This window comes from Cynocephalus volans, chromosome 8 (genome assembly GCF_027409185.1).
Source record: "Cynocephalus volans isolate mCynVol1 chromosome 8, mCynVol1.pri, whole genome shotgun sequence".
NCBI classification, from domain to species: Eukaryota; Metazoa; Chordata; class Mammalia; order Dermoptera; family Cynocephalidae; genus Cynocephalus; species Cynocephalus volans.
The window spans coordinates 82,953,667-82,973,424 of NC_084467.1; the positions used below are offsets into that span (position 1 = coordinate 82,953,667).

Sequence of the window (19,758 nt, forward strand, 5' to 3'; positions counted from 1 at the left end):
TTATTATAGTGTATTAATATTAGAATGTTATAATCATAGTAAAATAAATTGATTAAAAAAAAAATCTTTTTAGGGCCGGCCTGTGGCTCACTTGGGAGAGTGTGGTGCTGATAACACCAAGGCCACGGGTTCGGATTCCTATATAGGGATGGCTGATTAGCTCACTTGGTAGAGCGTGGTGTTGACAACAACAAGTCAAGGGTTAAGATCCCCTTACTGGTCATCTTTAAAAAAAAAAAAAAATCTTTTTATTGTAGATTATATCACAGATACAGAAAAACTGCATAAGATACATATATAACTTAATGATTTTTTTTTTTTTTTAACAAACCAAAATGCCCTTGTAACTACCACCCAGGTCAAGAAATAAATTTTTGCCAGCTAGAGCAAAAGCCTTCCACGTGCCCCTTCCCAATCACAGCCCCTTTCCTCTCACCTAAAAGTAACTGCTGCCCCAACTTCTATAGTAATTGCATCTTTGCATTTCCTTATAATTTTATCACCCAAATGTGCATTCCTGAACACTGTAATTGAGTTGTCTGTGTTTTTTGTTTGTTTAGGTCTTATAGTCTGCAAGTCCCTCTGCAATCCCTCTTTTCCTTTTGTTATAGTTTGTTGAAGCAGCCAGATATTTTGAACTTTACAGATTCTGTAGTCTGGATTATGATGATTGAGTATTTTTTCTTCATCCTTTTTATTTTCTGTTAATCGGTAGTTGGATCTAAAAGCTTGATCTGATTGTTTTGTTTTGCTTTGTTTTGTTTTGGATGAAAATTCTCCCTAGGATGTTAGTATGGTATACTCTCCATCAAAAGATGTACAGTGTTTGGTTGTCTCACTTTTTGTGATTTTAGCAGCTTGGTGCCTAGACCGATGAATTTATTAGGGGTTGTAAAATGGTGATATTTGAAATCTGTTATTTCTTCACTTGTAATTTGGAATACTTCCACAAAATGAAACTTTTCCTTTTCTATTAACTGGTTACTCAGGAGTACAGTTAAGTTAGGAAAGGCAGTATATATATTTGCTTCTTTATTTACCCAGTTTTCAAAATGATATATTAGTTTCCTGTTAGTGTCTAAAGGTGACCAATGAGTTCTTCACATTATGAACCTATTGATTTACTTATTTGTTCATTACAGTTATCGTTATTCATGCTCAATTGTCCCGTCTTGGACCAATGGAAGCCTTGGAGAGGCTCCTATTAAACTTAAGAGTTGGCTCCTTAGTCCTTTTGACATGACCTTAGTAATCTTTGGTAGCTTCCTTGCTGTCTGTAGTAAAATGTCCCAGGTTCCTCTTAGACATTTTCTGACACAGATATAGAATCAGCTTTTTTTCCCAAAGTGTTTGGTTCCTTTTAATGAGACCCCAAGTGGGATTTAGGCATGCCCATTGCTAGTAGTTTGGCCATTATTTCTAGGCCTTTCTTACGGACAGAGCCAGAATATGCATACTGATACTTCCAATCCATATACAAACTTTAAGATTTTAAGTTACCATCTTCTCTCTAAATCTGTATCTCTTTTTTCTACACTGATAATCCTGATTCTCAAGGACATAGGGGATGGTCAAATTAGCATGTCACAGAAATACTCACCTTGCTTTATCTCATGTTACACACTCATCAGTCTCCAAGTAATACTTCTACCATTAATATCATTACTGAAAACAGTTAAAAGTTTTTACATGTGCTCTTCCCATTCTTCCTTCATTATTTTATGGTTGTATTGTATCTACATTGCCGAAGCATATATGTATTCTGTCCCTTTTAACTCTCACTTAGACATAGTTCTACAAGTAAGTAAATATTTATGCTCATTACCTCTCCTTATGTTGATGGCTCTGTAGTCATTCTTCTTGTCTAAAGCTTGTTCTCTAGTAAATGAAGGACTCGTAGTACAATATTCCCTGGATTCTTTCATATTGCAACTTGTCTATGGCCTTCATTCTTGAACATTTGGCTGGATATAAAATCCTTTGTTCATGTTTTATCTTCTTGAATATATTAAATGTTACTCCATTGTTTTCTGACATTAAATGCTGCTGACAATGTCTGGTGATAATCTCATTTGCTTTTCTTTTTTAAATGACTTGATCTTTTTTGTACGAGGTACCCTAAGGATTATTTTCACATTTAAAAAACTCTAATAATTATTTTAATAATTATTAATTCATATTAATTTATTTTAATAATAAAATATATCATGTTTGTTCTGGGTTGATTTTCTGAGGTACTGGTATTCTCTCTTGTTGAACCTCATGAAATTGTCATTTTTGTAGATCAAAAATAGTCAAATATTGGCATTTTCATGTGGTTCAATCTTTTGGTTTCAAATCTTTTTTCTTATTTCAGGAAAGTTTTTTAATTATAATTTTTAGTATTCTTTTTCCTCATTTTGGTTTTCTTATTTGGGGGCACTTTAATAAATAAGTTGACCTTCTTTGCTTGTCATTAATATTTATCATTTCTCAAATCTTTATTTTGTTGTCTGTTTGTGTAAAACTGTATATTTGTATATAATTCAGATATTTATTTTCAGATTTTATCTGTTGTGTTTATTTGTTCTTTGTATTCCTTCTAGTTTTCTGTTCAATTTTGAAATGATTTTTCTTTTTAAATTTCTAATTCTTTTATTATTGCGTTTGTAAGTTATAAATATTCTGTTTTAAGTTGTTTATATCTTGTGATTGCTTTTTTTTCGGCTTATTTTGAGATCAGAGGTTATAGTTTTTATCTCTTATAGGAATGTCTTTCTGACATGCTTTCATTATCTGTAGGGTTGTCATTCTTATTCTTGAATTTTTGGTCTTATAATATTGTAAAAGATTTAACTTTGATCCCATTCCTTTGCTTGTTTTCTTTTTTATCTAAAATTAGTTTGTTTTCAACTTTTAGAAGGGAGGCTTGATTTAGGATAGCTTTTCTAATTTATGCTCTAGAGCACCTTCTATTGTTTTCATGTAGTGTTTAAAAATATGGTAGTTCACTGAATGAGATCTCTAGGCTGTTTCTTTCCTTCACTTTGTTCCTGTGTTGCTCACATTGGATTCCTTTCTCTGCAGTTGCTCCTCAAGGTGAGGCTTTTTTCTGAAAGGGAGCTTTGATTAATTTTGAGTATTCGGGGGGTCCTGACTGCTCCTCCCCCTTTAGTCCTGACCTTGAACTCTTTGCACTTACATGCTGTTTTTTGGACTGTGCAGAATGCCTCCCCGTTTCATCTGCTCCTCTAAAATTGGCCCATTTAAACTTTCCTGTGAAATCTTTTAGTGATTTTGGGATTTTTCCCAGGTGTATGAGATACCCTATTACTTCTTTGCTTCTTTTTGCACAGATGCTAGTACCGTTCAGGTCTTATCTGTTGGTAGTTTGTCACCTCCTATTTATATTTTGGGCTTTGTGGGAATACTTTGTCATGTAGTTTTCTAGTTTTGCTGTATATGTTGCCTGTGGGTTTTTGGCTTTTGCCATCCTAGTTGCTCAGTCTGGTTTTTTGGGGAGTTGGGAGATGGATTCAGGGATATTCAAAATCATCCATTTATCTCATATAACTGGGATAAAGATAGACTTTTTAATAAATGCTGGTGGGATAAATGGTTAGCCATTGGAAATAAGGTAAATATAGATCTATACTTCATACCGTATATGATAGTAAATCCACTAAACCATACAAATGCTGGAAAAAAACATGGGTGAATTCCTCTGTAACCTGGGTGTAGAGAAAACCTTTCTAAGTGTGACTCAAAAATTCAGATGCAATAAAAGAGAACATTGTTAAATTTGACTACATCAAATTTAAAAGGTTTTGTGTGGCAAAACCCACCATAATGTCGAAAGCAAATGACAAACATTTAGAGTATATCACAAAGGGCTAATATGTATAAATGACTCTTAAATGTATGATTGACCTCACTCAAAATGTGAGAAATGCAAACTAAATCTATACCAAGATAATATTTCACATATTACATTGGCAAAAATTTTAAAATGTAACAATATACTTTATTGGTGAGATAGTGGAGAAATAGGCACTCTGTTACATTGCTTACCTGCAGAGATACAGCCTTTGTGGAGGTGAATTTGACTATAGCTCACAAGACTGCATAGGTGTTTACCTATTGACTCAGCAATCCCACTGAAGATACAGCTCTGATAGTATAAAGTACATACGCATAAGGTTATTCATTAGAGCATTGCTTGTAATTGTGAACTATTGGAAACAACCTAAATGCCCATAGTAAAAACTATGGTACTTGCATGCAATGAATGGAGTGGTATGGAACTATAAAAAAGAATGAAGATTCTGTGGACTGATAGGGAGTGATTTCTAGGAAATATTGAGTGAAAAAGCCAAGTGCAAAACACTGTGGTGTACTATCTTTTATGTAAGAAAGAAGGGAAAATAAAATATATGCCGATTGGCTCATTTTGTACAACAAGAATCATAGGACAGATAAATAGAAAAATAATGAAAGTGGTTACTTACAGGGCATGAATGAGAGCAGGGTGGAAAGGAAGTGGGTGGTCGAACAGGGTAAGAGCATATTATGACAATTGGAGAAATTTGATAAGGTCTGTAGATTAGTTTATAATTTTATATTAATGTTAATTTCCTGATTTTGGTAATTGTACTATAATTATGTAAGAGAAAATCTTTGTTGTTAGAATATAAGCACTGAAGTATTTAGGTGTAACAGTCTCAGATGGCCAGAAAAGAAAATGTGTGTGTAGAGAGAGAAAAGAATAATAAAGCAAATGTGATAAAATGTTAATTGGGAAGTCTGGATGAAAGGTATATGGGAATTCTACGACTTATTCTAGTAGCTTTCCACTAAGTTTGCAATCATATAATTATTGAGTGTTTTTTAAAAACTGTGCAATTGCTGTAAGCTATTTTCCCCAGAGTCCCCTTTGTAAACTGTTTCGTGTGGCTTTTCTGTCTTTATTTATTATTTAAAGTAATAGACTTTATTTTTATATCAGTTTTAGGTTTACAGAGAAATTGAGCAGAAAGTACAGATAGTACCGATACCCCCCTCAACAGTTTCTCCTATTATTAACATGTTACATTAGTGTGGTACATTCGTCACGGTTATGAACCAATATTATTGGCTCATGTATTAGCTCAATAATAATTATTTATCTATTAATTAAGTTTATATTAGGGTTCCCTCTTTGTGTTGTACAGTTCTATGGGGTTTGCCAAATGCATAATGTTATGTATTCACTATTACAGTATCATACAGAATAGTTTTGCTGCCCTAAAAATCCTCTGTGCTCCACCTGTTCATCCCTCCCTCCCTTCCTGAAACCCTGGCAACCACTGATTTTTTTTTTTTTTTGCATTACTTCAAATATTTATCATTTCTTTGTGTTGGGAGCATTCAAAATCCTCTCTTCTAGCTAATTGAAAGTATTCAGTAAAGTTGTTGTTATAGTTACCCTACAGTGTTATAGAACGCTGTACAGTGCTACAGGTATTATTCCTCCTGTGTAGCTGTAATTTTGTATCCATTAACCAACCTCTCACTAACTCCTCTCCCCCACTCTCTGCAGCCTCTGGTAACTGCAATTCTACTCTCTACTTCTATGTGATCAACTTTCTTAGCTGCTGCATATGAGTGAGTACATGTGGTATTTTTCCTTCTGTTCCTGTCTTATATCACTTAACGTAATGTCGTTCAAGCTCATCCATATTGCTGCTAATGACAGGATTTCATTCTTTTTTTATGGCTGAATAGTATTCCATTGTGTATATATGCCATGTTTTCTTTATCCATTCATCTGTTGATAGACACTTGGGTTGATTCCATATCTTGGCTGCTGTGAATAGTGCTGCAGTAAACATGGGAGTGCAAATATCTCTTTGTTATGCTAATTTCCTTTCCTTTGGATATGTACCCAGTAGTGTGATTGCTGGATCATGATCATATGGTAGTTCTATTGGTTGTTTTTTGAGGAACCCCCACACTGTTTTCCATAATGGTTGTACCTAATTTACATTCTCACAAACAGTGCACAAGAGTTCCCCTTTCTCCACACCCTCCTAGCATTTGTTATTTTCTGTCTTTTTGATAATAGCCATTCTAACTGGAGTGAGGTGATACTTCATTGTGTTTTTACTTTGCATTTCCCTGATGATTAGCAATGTTGAATATTTTTTTATATACCTGTTGGTCATTTTTATGTCTTTTGAGAAAAGTCTGTTAGCTCATTTGCCCATTTTTCAATTGGATTATTTGTGTTTTTTTGCTGTTGAGTTGTTTGAGTTCCTTGTATATTCTGGATGTTAATCTCTTGACAGATGAATAGTTTGCAAATATTTTCCCCCATTCTGCAGGTTGTCTCTTCACTTTGTTGATTGTTTCCTTTGCTGTGCAGAAACTTTTTAGTTTGATAGAATCCCATATATCTGTTTTTGCTTTTGTTGCCTTTGTTTTTGAAGGCCTCTTCATAAGGTTTTTGCCCAGCCCAGTGTCCTGAAGTGTTTCCTCTATGTTTTCTTCTAGTAGTTTCATGGTTTTTGGTCTTACATTTAAACCTTTAATCCATTTTGAGTTGATTTTTCTATATGGTGAGACATAGGAGTCTAGTTTCATTCTTTTGTACATGGATATCCAGTTTTCCCAGTTTATTGAAGAGATTGTCCTTTCCCCAATACGTATTCCAGGCACCTTTGTCAAAAATCAGTTGGCTGTAAATACATAGCCTTATTTCTGGGTTCTCTCTTCTGTTCCATTGCTCTCTGTGTCTGTTTTGATGCCAGTACCATCCTGTTTTGGTTACTATAGCTTTGTAGTATATTTTGAAGTCAGGTAGTGTGATGGCTCCAACTTTGTTCTTTTTGCTCAGATTGCTTAGGCTGGGATCTTCTGTGGTTCCATACGAATTTCAGGATTGTATTTTCCTATTTCTGTGAAGAATATCATTGGTATTTTGATAGAGACTGTATTGAATCTGTAGATTACTTTTGGTAATATGGTCATTTTCACAATTACTTCTTCTAATCTATGAACATGGAATGATTTTCCCTTTCCTTGTGTCCTTTCAGATTCTTTCATCAGTGTTTTATAGTTTTCCTTGTGTAGATCTTTCACCTCCTTGGTTAATATTGTAGGTATGGTAAATGGGATTGCTTTCTTGATTTCTTTTTCATCTTGCTTGTTATGGTATACAGAAACACTGCTGATTTTTGTACATTGATTTTGTATCCTACAACTTAACTGAATTTCTTTATCAGTTCTAAGAGTTTTTTTGGTGGAGCTTTTAGTGTTTTCTGTTTGTAAGATCATGTCATCTGGAAACAGGAACAGTTTGACCTCCACCTTTCCAATTTGGATGTTGTTTATTTCTTTCTTTTGCCTAATTGCTCTGGCTAGGATTTCCCCTGCCTTTATTCTAAAGAACTTGGATATTTTGATAATGGAGCACTATTTTATAGATGCTGCAGAGGAACCCTATTTTATGAATGTAGGCAATCTCTTAAGCAAGATATAAAATGTGCCTCAGTTATCAACTCTTGCATTGGCATTACTTGTATATAAATTTTAAAATCAGCAAGTTGGGATTTTGGTGGGGATTACTTCTAATCTATATCTATAGATCAATCTCTAATATTGGTTATATTGCCCTCTTTTTTTTTTTTTTTGGATCAGTCTTGCCATGAGTTTATAAAATGTGTTAATTTTTCAAAAATCCAAATTTTAGTTTTGTTTTTATTTTTCTATTGTCCAGTTTTTATTTTATTATTTTTTGCTTCTATCTGCACTTTTATTCTTTCTACTTTCTTTAGTTAATTTTGTTGTTTTTCCAATATTCTTTGATAGAGTACAAATTTTCAGCCTTCTTTTCTAATGTTATCATTTATAGTTTTCTCTAAGCACTGCTTTAGTTGGATCCCACAGGTTTTTTTTATATGTAAACTTCTTCACTTTATAAGCATATTATTTGATATGTCTGTCATTCATTTTAAAATATGCGGGTCCATCAAAAAATTCATGGAAGGATTAGTATTATCTTTTAATTCTATTTTTCCACAAACTTTTTGAAATACTCTTGTATTTTCTGAATTCTTTGCCCATGACTTTTCACAAGTACATCTTTTTATTTATGTCAGTTATCTATTGCTACATAACCCCAAAACTCAGTGGTTTCAAACAGTTATTTTTTTACCCTCAATTCTGCTGGACAGTTCCTCTCCTGGTTTTGTCTGGATTTGCTTGTGAGGCTGGTTTCTTTTTTTCATTATTTCATTTCTACCCCTTCTAGTAGTTTGGAAGTTATTCTCTTTCTCTCTCTCTTCTTTTTACTTCTACTGGTTACCCTAGACATTTTAACATGTGTTTCACTTTTCCAGTCTAAACATTAATGAGTGATACTTTAACATCCTCCCAGACACTAAAAGGACTTTAGAACACTACCTCCATCTACTTTTCTCCTGATTTATATGCCTTCATTGTGGTATAATTTTTTTCTTCAGCCATGTGAAATCTGTTGAAACTATTGGTTATATATTTAATTTCAGTGTATATTTTAGTTTTAGAAATTCCATTTGGTTCTCTCAGGTCAGTATTTTTATAATTTTCTCTTCTTGGTGCAGGTATCTTTTAAAAAATTTCTATGTATTTATTTCTTTAAGTACAGGCTGCATTGTTTTTATAGGATGTATCTGAAAACTCCAACGTCTGAAATATTTTTGGGTCTGTTTCTATTTTCTATAGTTTGTGATGGGCCTTGGTTATGAAGTCTAGTTCCTTTGTGCTTGGTTATTTTTGATTATGGCCTGGACATTTTATTTAAAATTACTTGCCCCGTGGCTCACTTGGAAGAGTGCAGCGCTGGTAGCGCCGAGGCTGCGGGTTCAGGTCCTATATAGGGATGGTCTGTACACTCACTGGCTGAGCGTGGTGCTGACAACACCGAGCTGAGGGTTGCGATCCCCTTACCTGTCAAAAAATAAAAATAAAAAACAAAACAATAAAATTACTTGTCGGAATAATCTTGAGGCTTACAGTAAACATACTTTTCTTTTACAAGCAAAGTTTACTTCTTTAGGTGCCTAGAAATAATGTGAGTTAGGAAAAACATAAACCATTCCCTAAGAGCACATTCTACATCTTTTAGTGTAATATCTTAATAAACAATAATAAGCATGACTCATATTTCACAGTTCATATTTTTGTTTTCCAAAGAAGTTATATCATTGTATTTCCACATCATTATCACGTCATTGCCTTCCAAAGCAATGTCTCTACTCATGAACATCAAATCTAAACTCTTTTTTTATTGTTCTCTGGACAGTTCCATACAGTTATCTTACTGATACATGAAATCAACATGTTTACAGTGAGTCCAATTATTGTTTTTCTGAATGTTTCTTTTACTGTTATTCTCTATTGTGGTTAATGAAATCACTGTCCTCTAGTCACCCAGGGTGCAAACTGTGATGCTTGGGGAAAATTGCTGTGCCCTTCGGGGCATCATTTTAGAGCTGATCATTTCTAATACTTCCTCTGTCTTTACACGGTTTTTTAAGTTTGTGCTCTTCTCTTCCTCTCATTTCCATATTCAGTTAGTTCCCAGCTCTTATCTGTTTTCTCACCCTGTCATTTCTAGTAGTTTTCCTGCTGCTTCTTTCTCATTCCCATAGCCACTGCCTTTGTTTGGGTGTTCATCATCTCTGACCTAGGGTCACTTGGGTGCCTAATATATTGTAGTCACTGAGGGCAGAGATTATCTGAGGTAAATGTTATTGTCCCCACTCCTATGGATGGGGATAAATCAGTTTTTCCTCAGTCACACAGCCAGTACATGGTGTAATAATAATTGCTAACATTTTTTGAATCTTTACCACGTGCCATGCTCTATTATAAGCACTTCCTATGTTTTAGCTAATGGTATTGTTATTTCTGTTTTACAGATGAGAAAACTTAAGTACAGAGAGATTATGTAACTTGCCTAAAGTCAATCATTAGCACATGGTAGAATTGGGAGTTTAATCCAGGAAATCTCTCTCCAGAGCCATTGTTTTAATTAATTAGGATTAGGATTTGAACAGATTTAGTCTAACACTAAAACATGCATGTTCTTTGTGCATCATAGTAGAAAGGACTGTTTTCCTTTCCACTAATATACTCTGCCCTCTTGAGAAATCAGTTCTTTTGCTCATGATGTTTTCTTAGCATGGAATATTATATCATTCTTTTTATCACCCCGACCCTAAATCCTGTTCACTTTTTAAGTCTTAGTTTACATTTCACATCCGTTCTGGAATACACTTTTTACTTTTTTCCCCCTTGGGTTAACATTTGTTATTTTCTTTGCCTTTCACAGCACCTTGCTTAGTAGACCTTAATAGTTCACTTTGTCTGATATTATAGTTGCTTATCTGTATTTTTCTCTAGGTAGATTATAAACTCCTTGAGGGCAAGAACTATGACTGTTAATCTTTGAATTCCTTACCTGATAAGCCTGTGTTATATAGTAGAATCTTGATGAAAGTTTGTAGAATTTGCACCTTTAAATTTTTATTTCACAATGTCTGTTTCCTAAATTATTGTAAGTTAATGATTTTTCTTTTAAAGAAAGAACATGAAGTAAAAGGGAATTAACTTTGTATTCAAATAAAACCTTAATATAGGGTAAAGGCCTGGTGTAATTTAGTTCTGCCTACATATGCCCATTTTGAACCTTTCTTATCCTCAGTATGTACTCTGCATATTCATTGGTCTCCTCCCTTCTCCTTCCTCTCTTTTCACCATGACAGTGCTTCCAAGATACTCTATAACTCCAGTGGATCAAAAACATCAGTGTTTGAAATAATCACCTACCTTTTATGACATGGCTTTAATGGCTTTTGAGCATTCTAAAAATGAAGTCTTACTCCTAAAAGATGAAAAGTTGAAAAGTTGTCAACATTGAGGACATTTAGAAGAACAAGATTTGACTATGAAAAAATTTCATAAGGAAAAACTAAAGTTTTGGGTTATGCCTCTTAGTAGTTACTTGGGGAACGATTTATGACAACTTATTGACTTAAACTTTGATGTATGATGTTTGCTTTATAGGAATACACTTTTAGAAAACCTGCATCAATATTGCTAAATGTGGATATTCTCATTGGGATTGGGCTTTTAAGATTTTTATTGTCTTGGCCTGAGTGGTCCTCTTCTCGATCTTCATCCTTGTGATGATATAAAAAATCAGATTATGCTAATTGGTAAAATCTGAAGAATTCTTCTTTTTTACTTTGTGACCAAATGGTGTTTTTTCTTAAAGCACTTCAGCTGCCAGTGATAAGTAATTTGTGTCCAAGGTCAGGGTCTTTAAATGTAGAATTTGGATTATATTCAAAATGAGGTAAAACAGTCAATATAGTTGGAAAAATTCTAAATATTAGGAGGAATGCAGATATGGCAATTATTTTTCTTAAAAAATGTGGATTCAATTGTAGGTGAACTTTTGAGCATTTACTTTGAAGTGGTGCCTTTAAAAAATTATCATAAAAAAAATGGTATCCTTATATGCCTTAGATTGCTTGTCATTGGAAGCTGCTGTTTCATTTGCTTGGTTTACAGCCTCAGCTCTGGCAGGTTTCCTGAGTTCATATCTGGTCACTTATGTCTTTCTGCTTTATTGACAAACTCCAGAAGTTTTGGCCTGACTCAATTAAGAGTCTCCCTTAAACTTTTTTTTTTTTTTTAATTTTGGAAGGAACGTACTAAGTGAAACAAAATTTAGAGGGCAAAGCAAGATAAAAGTTTCAGAAGCACCTACCATGTGCCAGGCATAGTCTTAAGCATTGGTAATATAGAGATGAATAAGACATGGCCTTGCTCTTAAGAAGCTGATGAGGGGACAGATACGATATACAGACTGCTGAGGGAGCGTGGAGTGTACCTAGTACCCACTGTTAGAGGGAAAAGAATGGATAGAGAAGGCTTCTAAGACAAGGCCGCCATGTAACTTATTACCTTAACTGGCACAGTTCTGAGACTGAAAGGTGGTGCAGTTAATCATTATATCAGGACAAGAAGTGTAAACAAGGATCATTCTGGGCAAACTGATATAGATGGTCACTCTGTTCCGAGAAGGTATGTGCTGAGTTTTAAATAAGACAAGTAGGAATTAAGCAGGTTGATTGTTGAAGAATCCTTTTAAGAAGAAGGAGTAGTATGTACAAAAATAGTGGAATGTGAGAGAGCATAGTATTAGGTTGAAGCATGTGAAGTTGTCATTTCATAAGTGAGAAATGATCAAATATTTGTAATTACACATAGTTTAACTTGATATATTAAGGTAACCTGAGTGCAAACTATTTGTGCATAGCAGAAGGAGATGAACCTAGAAAAGAAGGCAGGAACAAGGTTATGAATTTCTTTTGAGTACTATACTGTGGAGTTTGGATTTTATTTTGAAGCTGATTATGTGTATGTTTATTTAAAATTTTAAATTATAAAATATTTAGTTTTTGAATAGGTGGTACATTCTCATGGTCTGAAATTTTAAAAAATATATAAAATTAGTAGTTTGATGATGCTCTAGTTTTTTTTGGTGCAATTTTTGTTAGGTTTGGTGTTGATGTTTTACTTGCAACAAAAATAATGTGGAAGCTTTTTTCTTTTATCTATGCCCTGGAACAGTTAAAACAGTGGAATTATCTTTTCTCTGGGGGTTTTGTAGAAATGTTCTGTGAATCTTTTGGGTCTGGTGCTTTTTCTTGGGGGATGGGGTGAGCAAGAGGTGAGTATCTCTCAGACAGCTTTCTCAATTTCTTTTCTCTCTGCTGGGAGTCAGTTTTGGAAAATTACATTTTTCTAGAAAATTCTCCAATTCATCCAGGTTTTCACATTTCTTTATATAGAGAAAAGAAATCTTGTTAAAAATTTTTTTTCATCTATTTTTGTGCTTATTTCTTTTCTGTTTTTTATCTTTTGTTTTTGTACTAAAATTAGATTATCTGCTGCTGTATGTAATTTTCCAAAGAAACAACGCTTGGGTTTTTATTGATTAGTATCTACCATTTTTGTCTTTTCTAACTCATTAGATTCTGCTTTGATTGTTTTAAATTTCTTCTGCTGTTTCTTGTGTTGTTCCTTTTAAAGTTGGATGCTTTAATTATTAACCTTTGTTTTCTTTTTTCATTGAAATAAAAAGATTCTGAGTATTGCTTTACTTGAATTTCACAGGATACATACATATATTTGGTGATATATGAGGTCTATACATACATATGTGGGTGTATGTATGTGTGTATATATATGTAAGTCATGCTTAACGATGCAAATTATGTTCTAAGAAATATATCATTAGGTGATTTTGTCATTGTACGAACATCATAGAGTATACTTACACAAACCTAATTGGTGTAGCCTACTACACATCTAGCCTATATGGTATAGCCTATTGCACCTAGGCTGCAAACCTGTACAGCATGTTACTGTACTGAATACTATAGGCTGTTGTGACACAATGGTATTTGTGTATCTTAACATATCTAAACATAGAAAAGATACAGTAAAAATACTGTATATAAAAGATTAAAAATGTTCACTTGTATAGGGTGCTAAGGGTGAATGGCACCTACAGGACTGGAAATTGCTCTGGGTGAGTGAGTGAGTAGTGAGTGAATATGAAGGCCTACGACATTACTGTGCACAACTGTAGACTTTATAAACATTAAGGTTACAATGAGTTTATTTAAAAAATGAATTTATTTAAAAAAAAGTAATTCAATATAATGGTATGATGGCTTCCACATCACTAGGTGATAGGAATTCTTCAGCTCCATTATAATCTTATGGGACCACTGTCACATATGTGGTCCGTCATTGACCAAAATGTTGTTATGAAGCAAATGACTGTGTGTATGTATATATATATATATATATATATATATATATATATATACATACATACACACACACACATAGGCACACCCACCATATTTGATATAAATATGGAAATGAATTGGGAGAGTTTAGAGACTAATGATAAGGAAACAACTTTGAAAGCAGGTGAGAATATTATAGTAGTTAACATGAGAAATTTTGATGACCTGAATTGAAGTCAGGCAATAAAGATGGAAAGAAAAGCATAGAGAAGGATTGGAAATGAAGGGGAGAGTATCTCAGAATAAGTCCCAGGTTTGTGGTTTGGGTACCTGGCAGATAAAGGTACATTCGCCTAGTTAAGTCCTGTGTTCACAATGAAAAAATAAAAAGATAAGTTCAGACATAGACATGTTGAGTTTAAAATGTTTTCATTAAGTCCAGGTACAGATACCTTATTTAAAAACAGAATTTCAAGTTAGGAGCTCAGGAAAGAGTAGGGAGCTAGAGATTTGGAGAGTCATTAGAGAAAGGGTGATAGTTGATGCAGTGGTTTTGACTGAGATGGCCTAGTGTAGTGTCTCTAGGATCTAGAGATAATGCATCTAAAGATGCTTTCTTTAAGGTCCTGAAGTTCTATGAGAATTTTTAATTTTGCATTTTTATTTTGGTTATAAATTATAAGTAAATTATTATAAGCACATTCTCGGTTATCCGAATGACTACCATATTATTACAGATATTGGTGCCAGTATTTGTGTGTGAATGGTTGTTAAGTGATCATCTGGAGACCACATGTATGCTGAACAAATTTGCTGCATTAGAACTTGTATTAGATTAATGTGTATTGATGTAAAACTAAGAAAATCATCTTACTTTAACTTTTGTACACATACTGAATTATTTTGCCGTTAAAAATTTCTCTTATAATGATAATGATGGGTAAAGTATGTTTTCACAGAATTTCTGAGAAACTGAAATCTTATAATGAAACTTTGGTTTGAAATTATGAAAATAACATAGTGCAGCAGAATAATGTACTATTTTAATTGTCACAAACTGATCAGAGAACATAGGACTTACATGTACATTATGTGTTCAAGTCAAGTGAAGGCCTTATAAGATGTCATGGTGCACTCTGAACAAGGTATTTCATGGGAGCCTGAAGAGAGAAAGTGATAAGAGAGCTGACTAATCATGTGACCCACTGGTGGCTGTGGCTGTGGGTGTGGATGGATGTGTGTGTGTGTGTGTGTGTGTGTGTGTGTGTGTGTGTGTGAGAGAGAGAGAGAGAGAGAGGGTATATGCATGTGTGCTTATGTGTGTACGTGTATATATGTGCCAAACATAAAAGTTTATTTTTGTGAACAATTGCTTTTCATGGTTCCTCACTTATCTCTATACATGCTAACTTGTAATATTTATTAGCAGTAAGTGCTATGACATTTTTACTTAGTATTTTAATTTTTAGATTTTTTTTTTTTTTGTCATTTTCGTGACTGGCAGTCAGCCAGTGAGTGCACCGGCCATTCCTATATAGGATCCGAACCCACGGCGGGAGCGTCTGCGCTCCCAGCGCCGCACTCTCCCAAGTGCGCCATGGGCTCGGCCCGAATTTTGTTTTGATATATATATATATATATATATATACACACACACACACACACACACACACACACACACACACACACACACACACACACACACACACACACACACACACACTATATTGTGAAGTGATCGCCATTATCAAGCTATAGTCTCAATGCTGTAATTAGATCTTTAGAGTTTATTCGTCTTGCATGACTGAAGCTTTGTATTCTTTGGCCAACATTTCCCTATTTCCCTCAATCCCTAGCCCCTAGCAACCACTATTCTATTCTCTGCTTCTATGAGATTGACTTTTTTAGATTTCATACTTAAGAGAGATCATGCAGTATTTGTCTTTTTGCCTGGCTTGTTTCATTTAGCATAGTGCCCCCCAGGTTCACAAACATTATTGCAAATGATAGGATTTCCTTCCTTTTTAAGGATGCGTAATATTCCACTGTATGTATATACTACATTTTCTTTATATGTTCATTCGTTGATGAACACTTGATTCCATACCTTGAATATTGTGAGTATGCTGCAATAAATATGAGAGTGCAGATAGCTCTTTGAGATATTGATTTTATTTCCTTTGGATATATATCCAGAAGTAGGATTGCTGGATCATATGGTAGTTCTATTTTTAATTTTTTGAGGACTCTCCATACTGATTTCCTTCATGGCTGTACTAATTTACATTCCCACCAACAATGTATGGAAGTTCCCTTTCCTCCACATTTTCTCCAACCCTTTCCATCTTTTGTCTTTTTTTTAATAATAACCATCCTAGCAGGTGTGAGGTGATGTCTCATTACGGTTTTGATTTGCATTTCCCTGAAAATTGGTGATGTTGAGCATTTTTTCATATACCTATTGGCCATTCGTATGTCTTCTTTTGAGAAATATCTATTCAGGCCCTTTGCTCATTTTTTAAGTTGAGTTGTTTTCTTTTGAGTTGTTTGAATTCATTATATATATATTAGATATTAATCCCTTATCAGATGTATGGTTGCAAATATTTTCTCCCATTCCATAGCTTGTCTCTTCACTGTGTTGTTACCTTTGCTGTGCTAAAAGACATTTTCTGAAAGTTTTCCAGTTCATAAAGAATTTTAAACAGATAAAAAATACTGTAATACAGTTGAAATTAGAAACAATAATAAACCTAAGCACTTTTAAAAATAAGATCATCCACTGAATTGTAGTTCAGTTTGGCTTTCTAGCCTTGTTCTCTTACCCTGGAATCTTATTATTGAAAATATTCATTCTACAGATTGTTGGAGCTCCGCTAGGTGTTGAACATGGAGGGCTTAGTAATTCATGACCCCCATAGTAGACATAGAGATGTACCACTCAGGTTTCCCTTTAAAGAAGGGCTTACTGCTCAGCAGTGAGGAATATGGAATCTAGGCAGCCCCCTCTCCCCACACTAGGTCTGCCTCAGCTTCATAAAGCTCTCTCCCCAACTCCCCCTGGGTAATGACCTCCTTGGAGCAGCATGTATTTGCAGACTGAGCAAGATAGGGATATAAAGAGCTGGCCATTTCAGCCCATCCAAAAGCAATTTGACAGAGAGTGCTTGCTTAATTTGATAGAGCTTTGTATCCACAGTTTGAGTTCTGCCAAAACTTGCTCTCTCTGCCTTTTATGCACAGGTATTGACCCCTAATAAACAATTTGTACCCCAAGCAGCATATATCACCTTAGCCTCTGAGAAGTCAACCTGCAGTAGCCCTGGATCTCATGGAAATACTTGACTAGAGGGAAATATACATCAAACAAGAAGTTAAAAATGTGATCAATGTAATATAGAAGCAAAGGTGCCATGGTAGTGTGTTATAAAAAGCATCTAAGCCTGGTTAATTATATTGTTTAGGGAGATAGTCTGGGTTAGTAGTCAGAGCATGAACCTTGGGCATGCTGCTTACTCTTTCCAGGCTAGTTTTCTCATTTTAATATGGGAATGACATATGTTCTCTCATCCTTTAAGAGACTAGCCTGGGATTGCTCATGTGATTAGAGAAAGATTCCCAGCAGCAAGAGAGGGGCCCAATGCACAGACATTTTTCAAGTCTCTGTTTGTCTCAGTTTGCTAATGTCCCATCAGCCAAAGCAGTTCACATAGCCACGCTTTGATTCAAGGATGGAGAAGTAGACTTTCATCTCTCCATGGGAGGATTTATAAATAAATTTATGTATGTGTATTTATATACATACAAGAGTACTTCAAAAAGCTGGTGGAAAAATAGAATTAGAAAATAATACAAATCTTTCCATAAACTCTTTGAAGACCTCTCAGATATATGTAAAAATTACCAAACACAATGCCTGTTACATAATAGTAGTAGTTAACATTTATTGAGTGTTTTCTGTATATAATAAGGTAAGAGGCAGCTGGACTGTTATTAATGTGTTCTATCTCAGAATGATATAAAAAAGAAGAAACCCATTTGGAGAATTTGTTATATTCTTTTTGATGTCTTAAAATAATTTTAATGATAATAAGACTTTGCAAGTAAAGCTCTCTCTCTTTTTTCCTTTGCAGCAAAAAAAGTGGAAAACCACCATTACAGAACAATGAGGTAAAATTTTAAATCATCTACTCTTTAGAATTTCATGTATTTATTTCATTTGTTATATAATTTTGAATTAGGATAAATATAATAGAATTTTAGAATTAGAAGGGAGCTTAAAAATAACATTTCTAACCCATTACATGTTATAGAAATTCTTTCTAAAATAGGAATCCTGACACGTATCTTCTAATATTTACTCTGTTCATTAGGAAGAGAGTAATACTCTAGGATTTAGCTATAACTGTATTAGTTCTAGCCCATGATGGGATTAATTCTCCCCTGCCCCAGTTATTTAGTGATTGATTCTGTTAGGTCTTTTGTAGCAAAACAGGACATATCTACTCTCTTTTCTCTAGTAGACCCTCATATATTTGAAGATAGTTGTATCTTCTAAGTCCTTTTGTCCTTATGCTAAGCAGCCTTCATTCCTTCAAATGTTTCTCATGTGACATGGTTTCTGATCCTTTTTCAGTTCTGTAAATATTCCGCTGGTGATATAGTGGTTTCCCTAAACATTGAGCTTAGGATAGCATGTAGTTGTCCAGATGTGGTCTGATTAGCATGGAATAAATAAGCACTATTACATTCCTTGATATGAACACCATGTTTCTCAAATTCAGCCTAAAATTGCTTTTACTTCTTTAGCCATAACTGTTGTTTACAGTAAGAGAAGTTCGTGGCAAGTTATAACCTTCAGGTATTGTTTTGACGAACAGAGCTCCACTATATCTTGTATTCATCAATTGATTTATTTCTTTTTTTAAATAACAACTTCACTGAGATATAATTCAGATATCATAAAATTCATTCAAGTGTACAAATCAGTGGTTATTACTATATTCACAGAGTTGTGCGGCCATGACTACTATCTAATTATACAAAATTCACATACCCCTTAGCAGTCACTCCTTGTTACACTCTTCCCCCAACCCCTAATCTACTTTCTGTCTCTATTGATTTGCCTATTCTGGACATTTCATGTAAATAGAATCATGTAATATGTGGCCTTTTATGCCTACCTTTTTTCATTTAGCACAGTGTTTTCAAGGTCTGTCCATGTTGTTGCTGTGTTGGTTTTCCATTCCTATTTATTGCTGAATAGTACTATATTCCATTGTATAGATATACCACATTTTATTTATCTATTCATCAATTAAGGGATTTTTAAATTGTTTACATTTTTGGGCTATTATGAATAATGCTGCTTCAAACATTTGTGTATAAGTTTTTGTGTGGATGTATGTTTTTATTTCTCTTAAGTATATACCTAGGAGTGGAATTGCTGAGTCATATGGTAACTCAGTTGATTTCTTTTAAATGAACATTAATTTATCCCTGTAAATGTAAATTGGGTTTAATCCATCATCTATACTATTAGTGGAGTTTTGAATGCAATTTTAACATCTACTGTAAGTAGAAGGTATGAGCTATAAATTTAATTTACTCTCTCTTCCTCAAAATTCCTGATAGTATTGACTAGGAGATTACTCTGTGGCATCATCTCTTAATCCTTGGGTTTTTTTTGTTTGTTTGTTTTTTGTTATTGTTTATTCAGCTATGTCTGTATACACCTGTAGCAAAATCTGCTTCTTTTTCTCCATTAGGACCATAATAATTTTATAAGAAACATCAAATATCTTGATTAACTTATTAATTCATTTATTAAGTCAATCTTTTAACAAATATTTATTGAACCCCTTATATATGCCTGGTATTGTTCTTGTCTCTAGGAATATGGCTGTTATAAAAATAAGTTCCTACT

General features: G+C 34.0%; 1 protein-coding gene across 2 annotated transcripts in view; it reads left to right on the plus strand.

The window, feature by feature from the left end:
- The window catches only part of ABCD3 (ATP binding cassette subfamily D member 3), a 76,310-nt gene that overhangs the window by 11,834 nt on the left and 44,718 nt on the right, over positions 1-19,758 (plus strand). For both annotated transcript variants that reach the window (XM_063104260.1, XM_063104259.1), the window contains exon 2: positions 17,966-18,002. In XM_063104260.1, the coding sequence (XP_062960330.1) occupies positions 17,966-18,002 (37 nt within the window). The remainder of the gene's footprint in view (positions 1-17,965; positions 18,003-19,758) is intronic.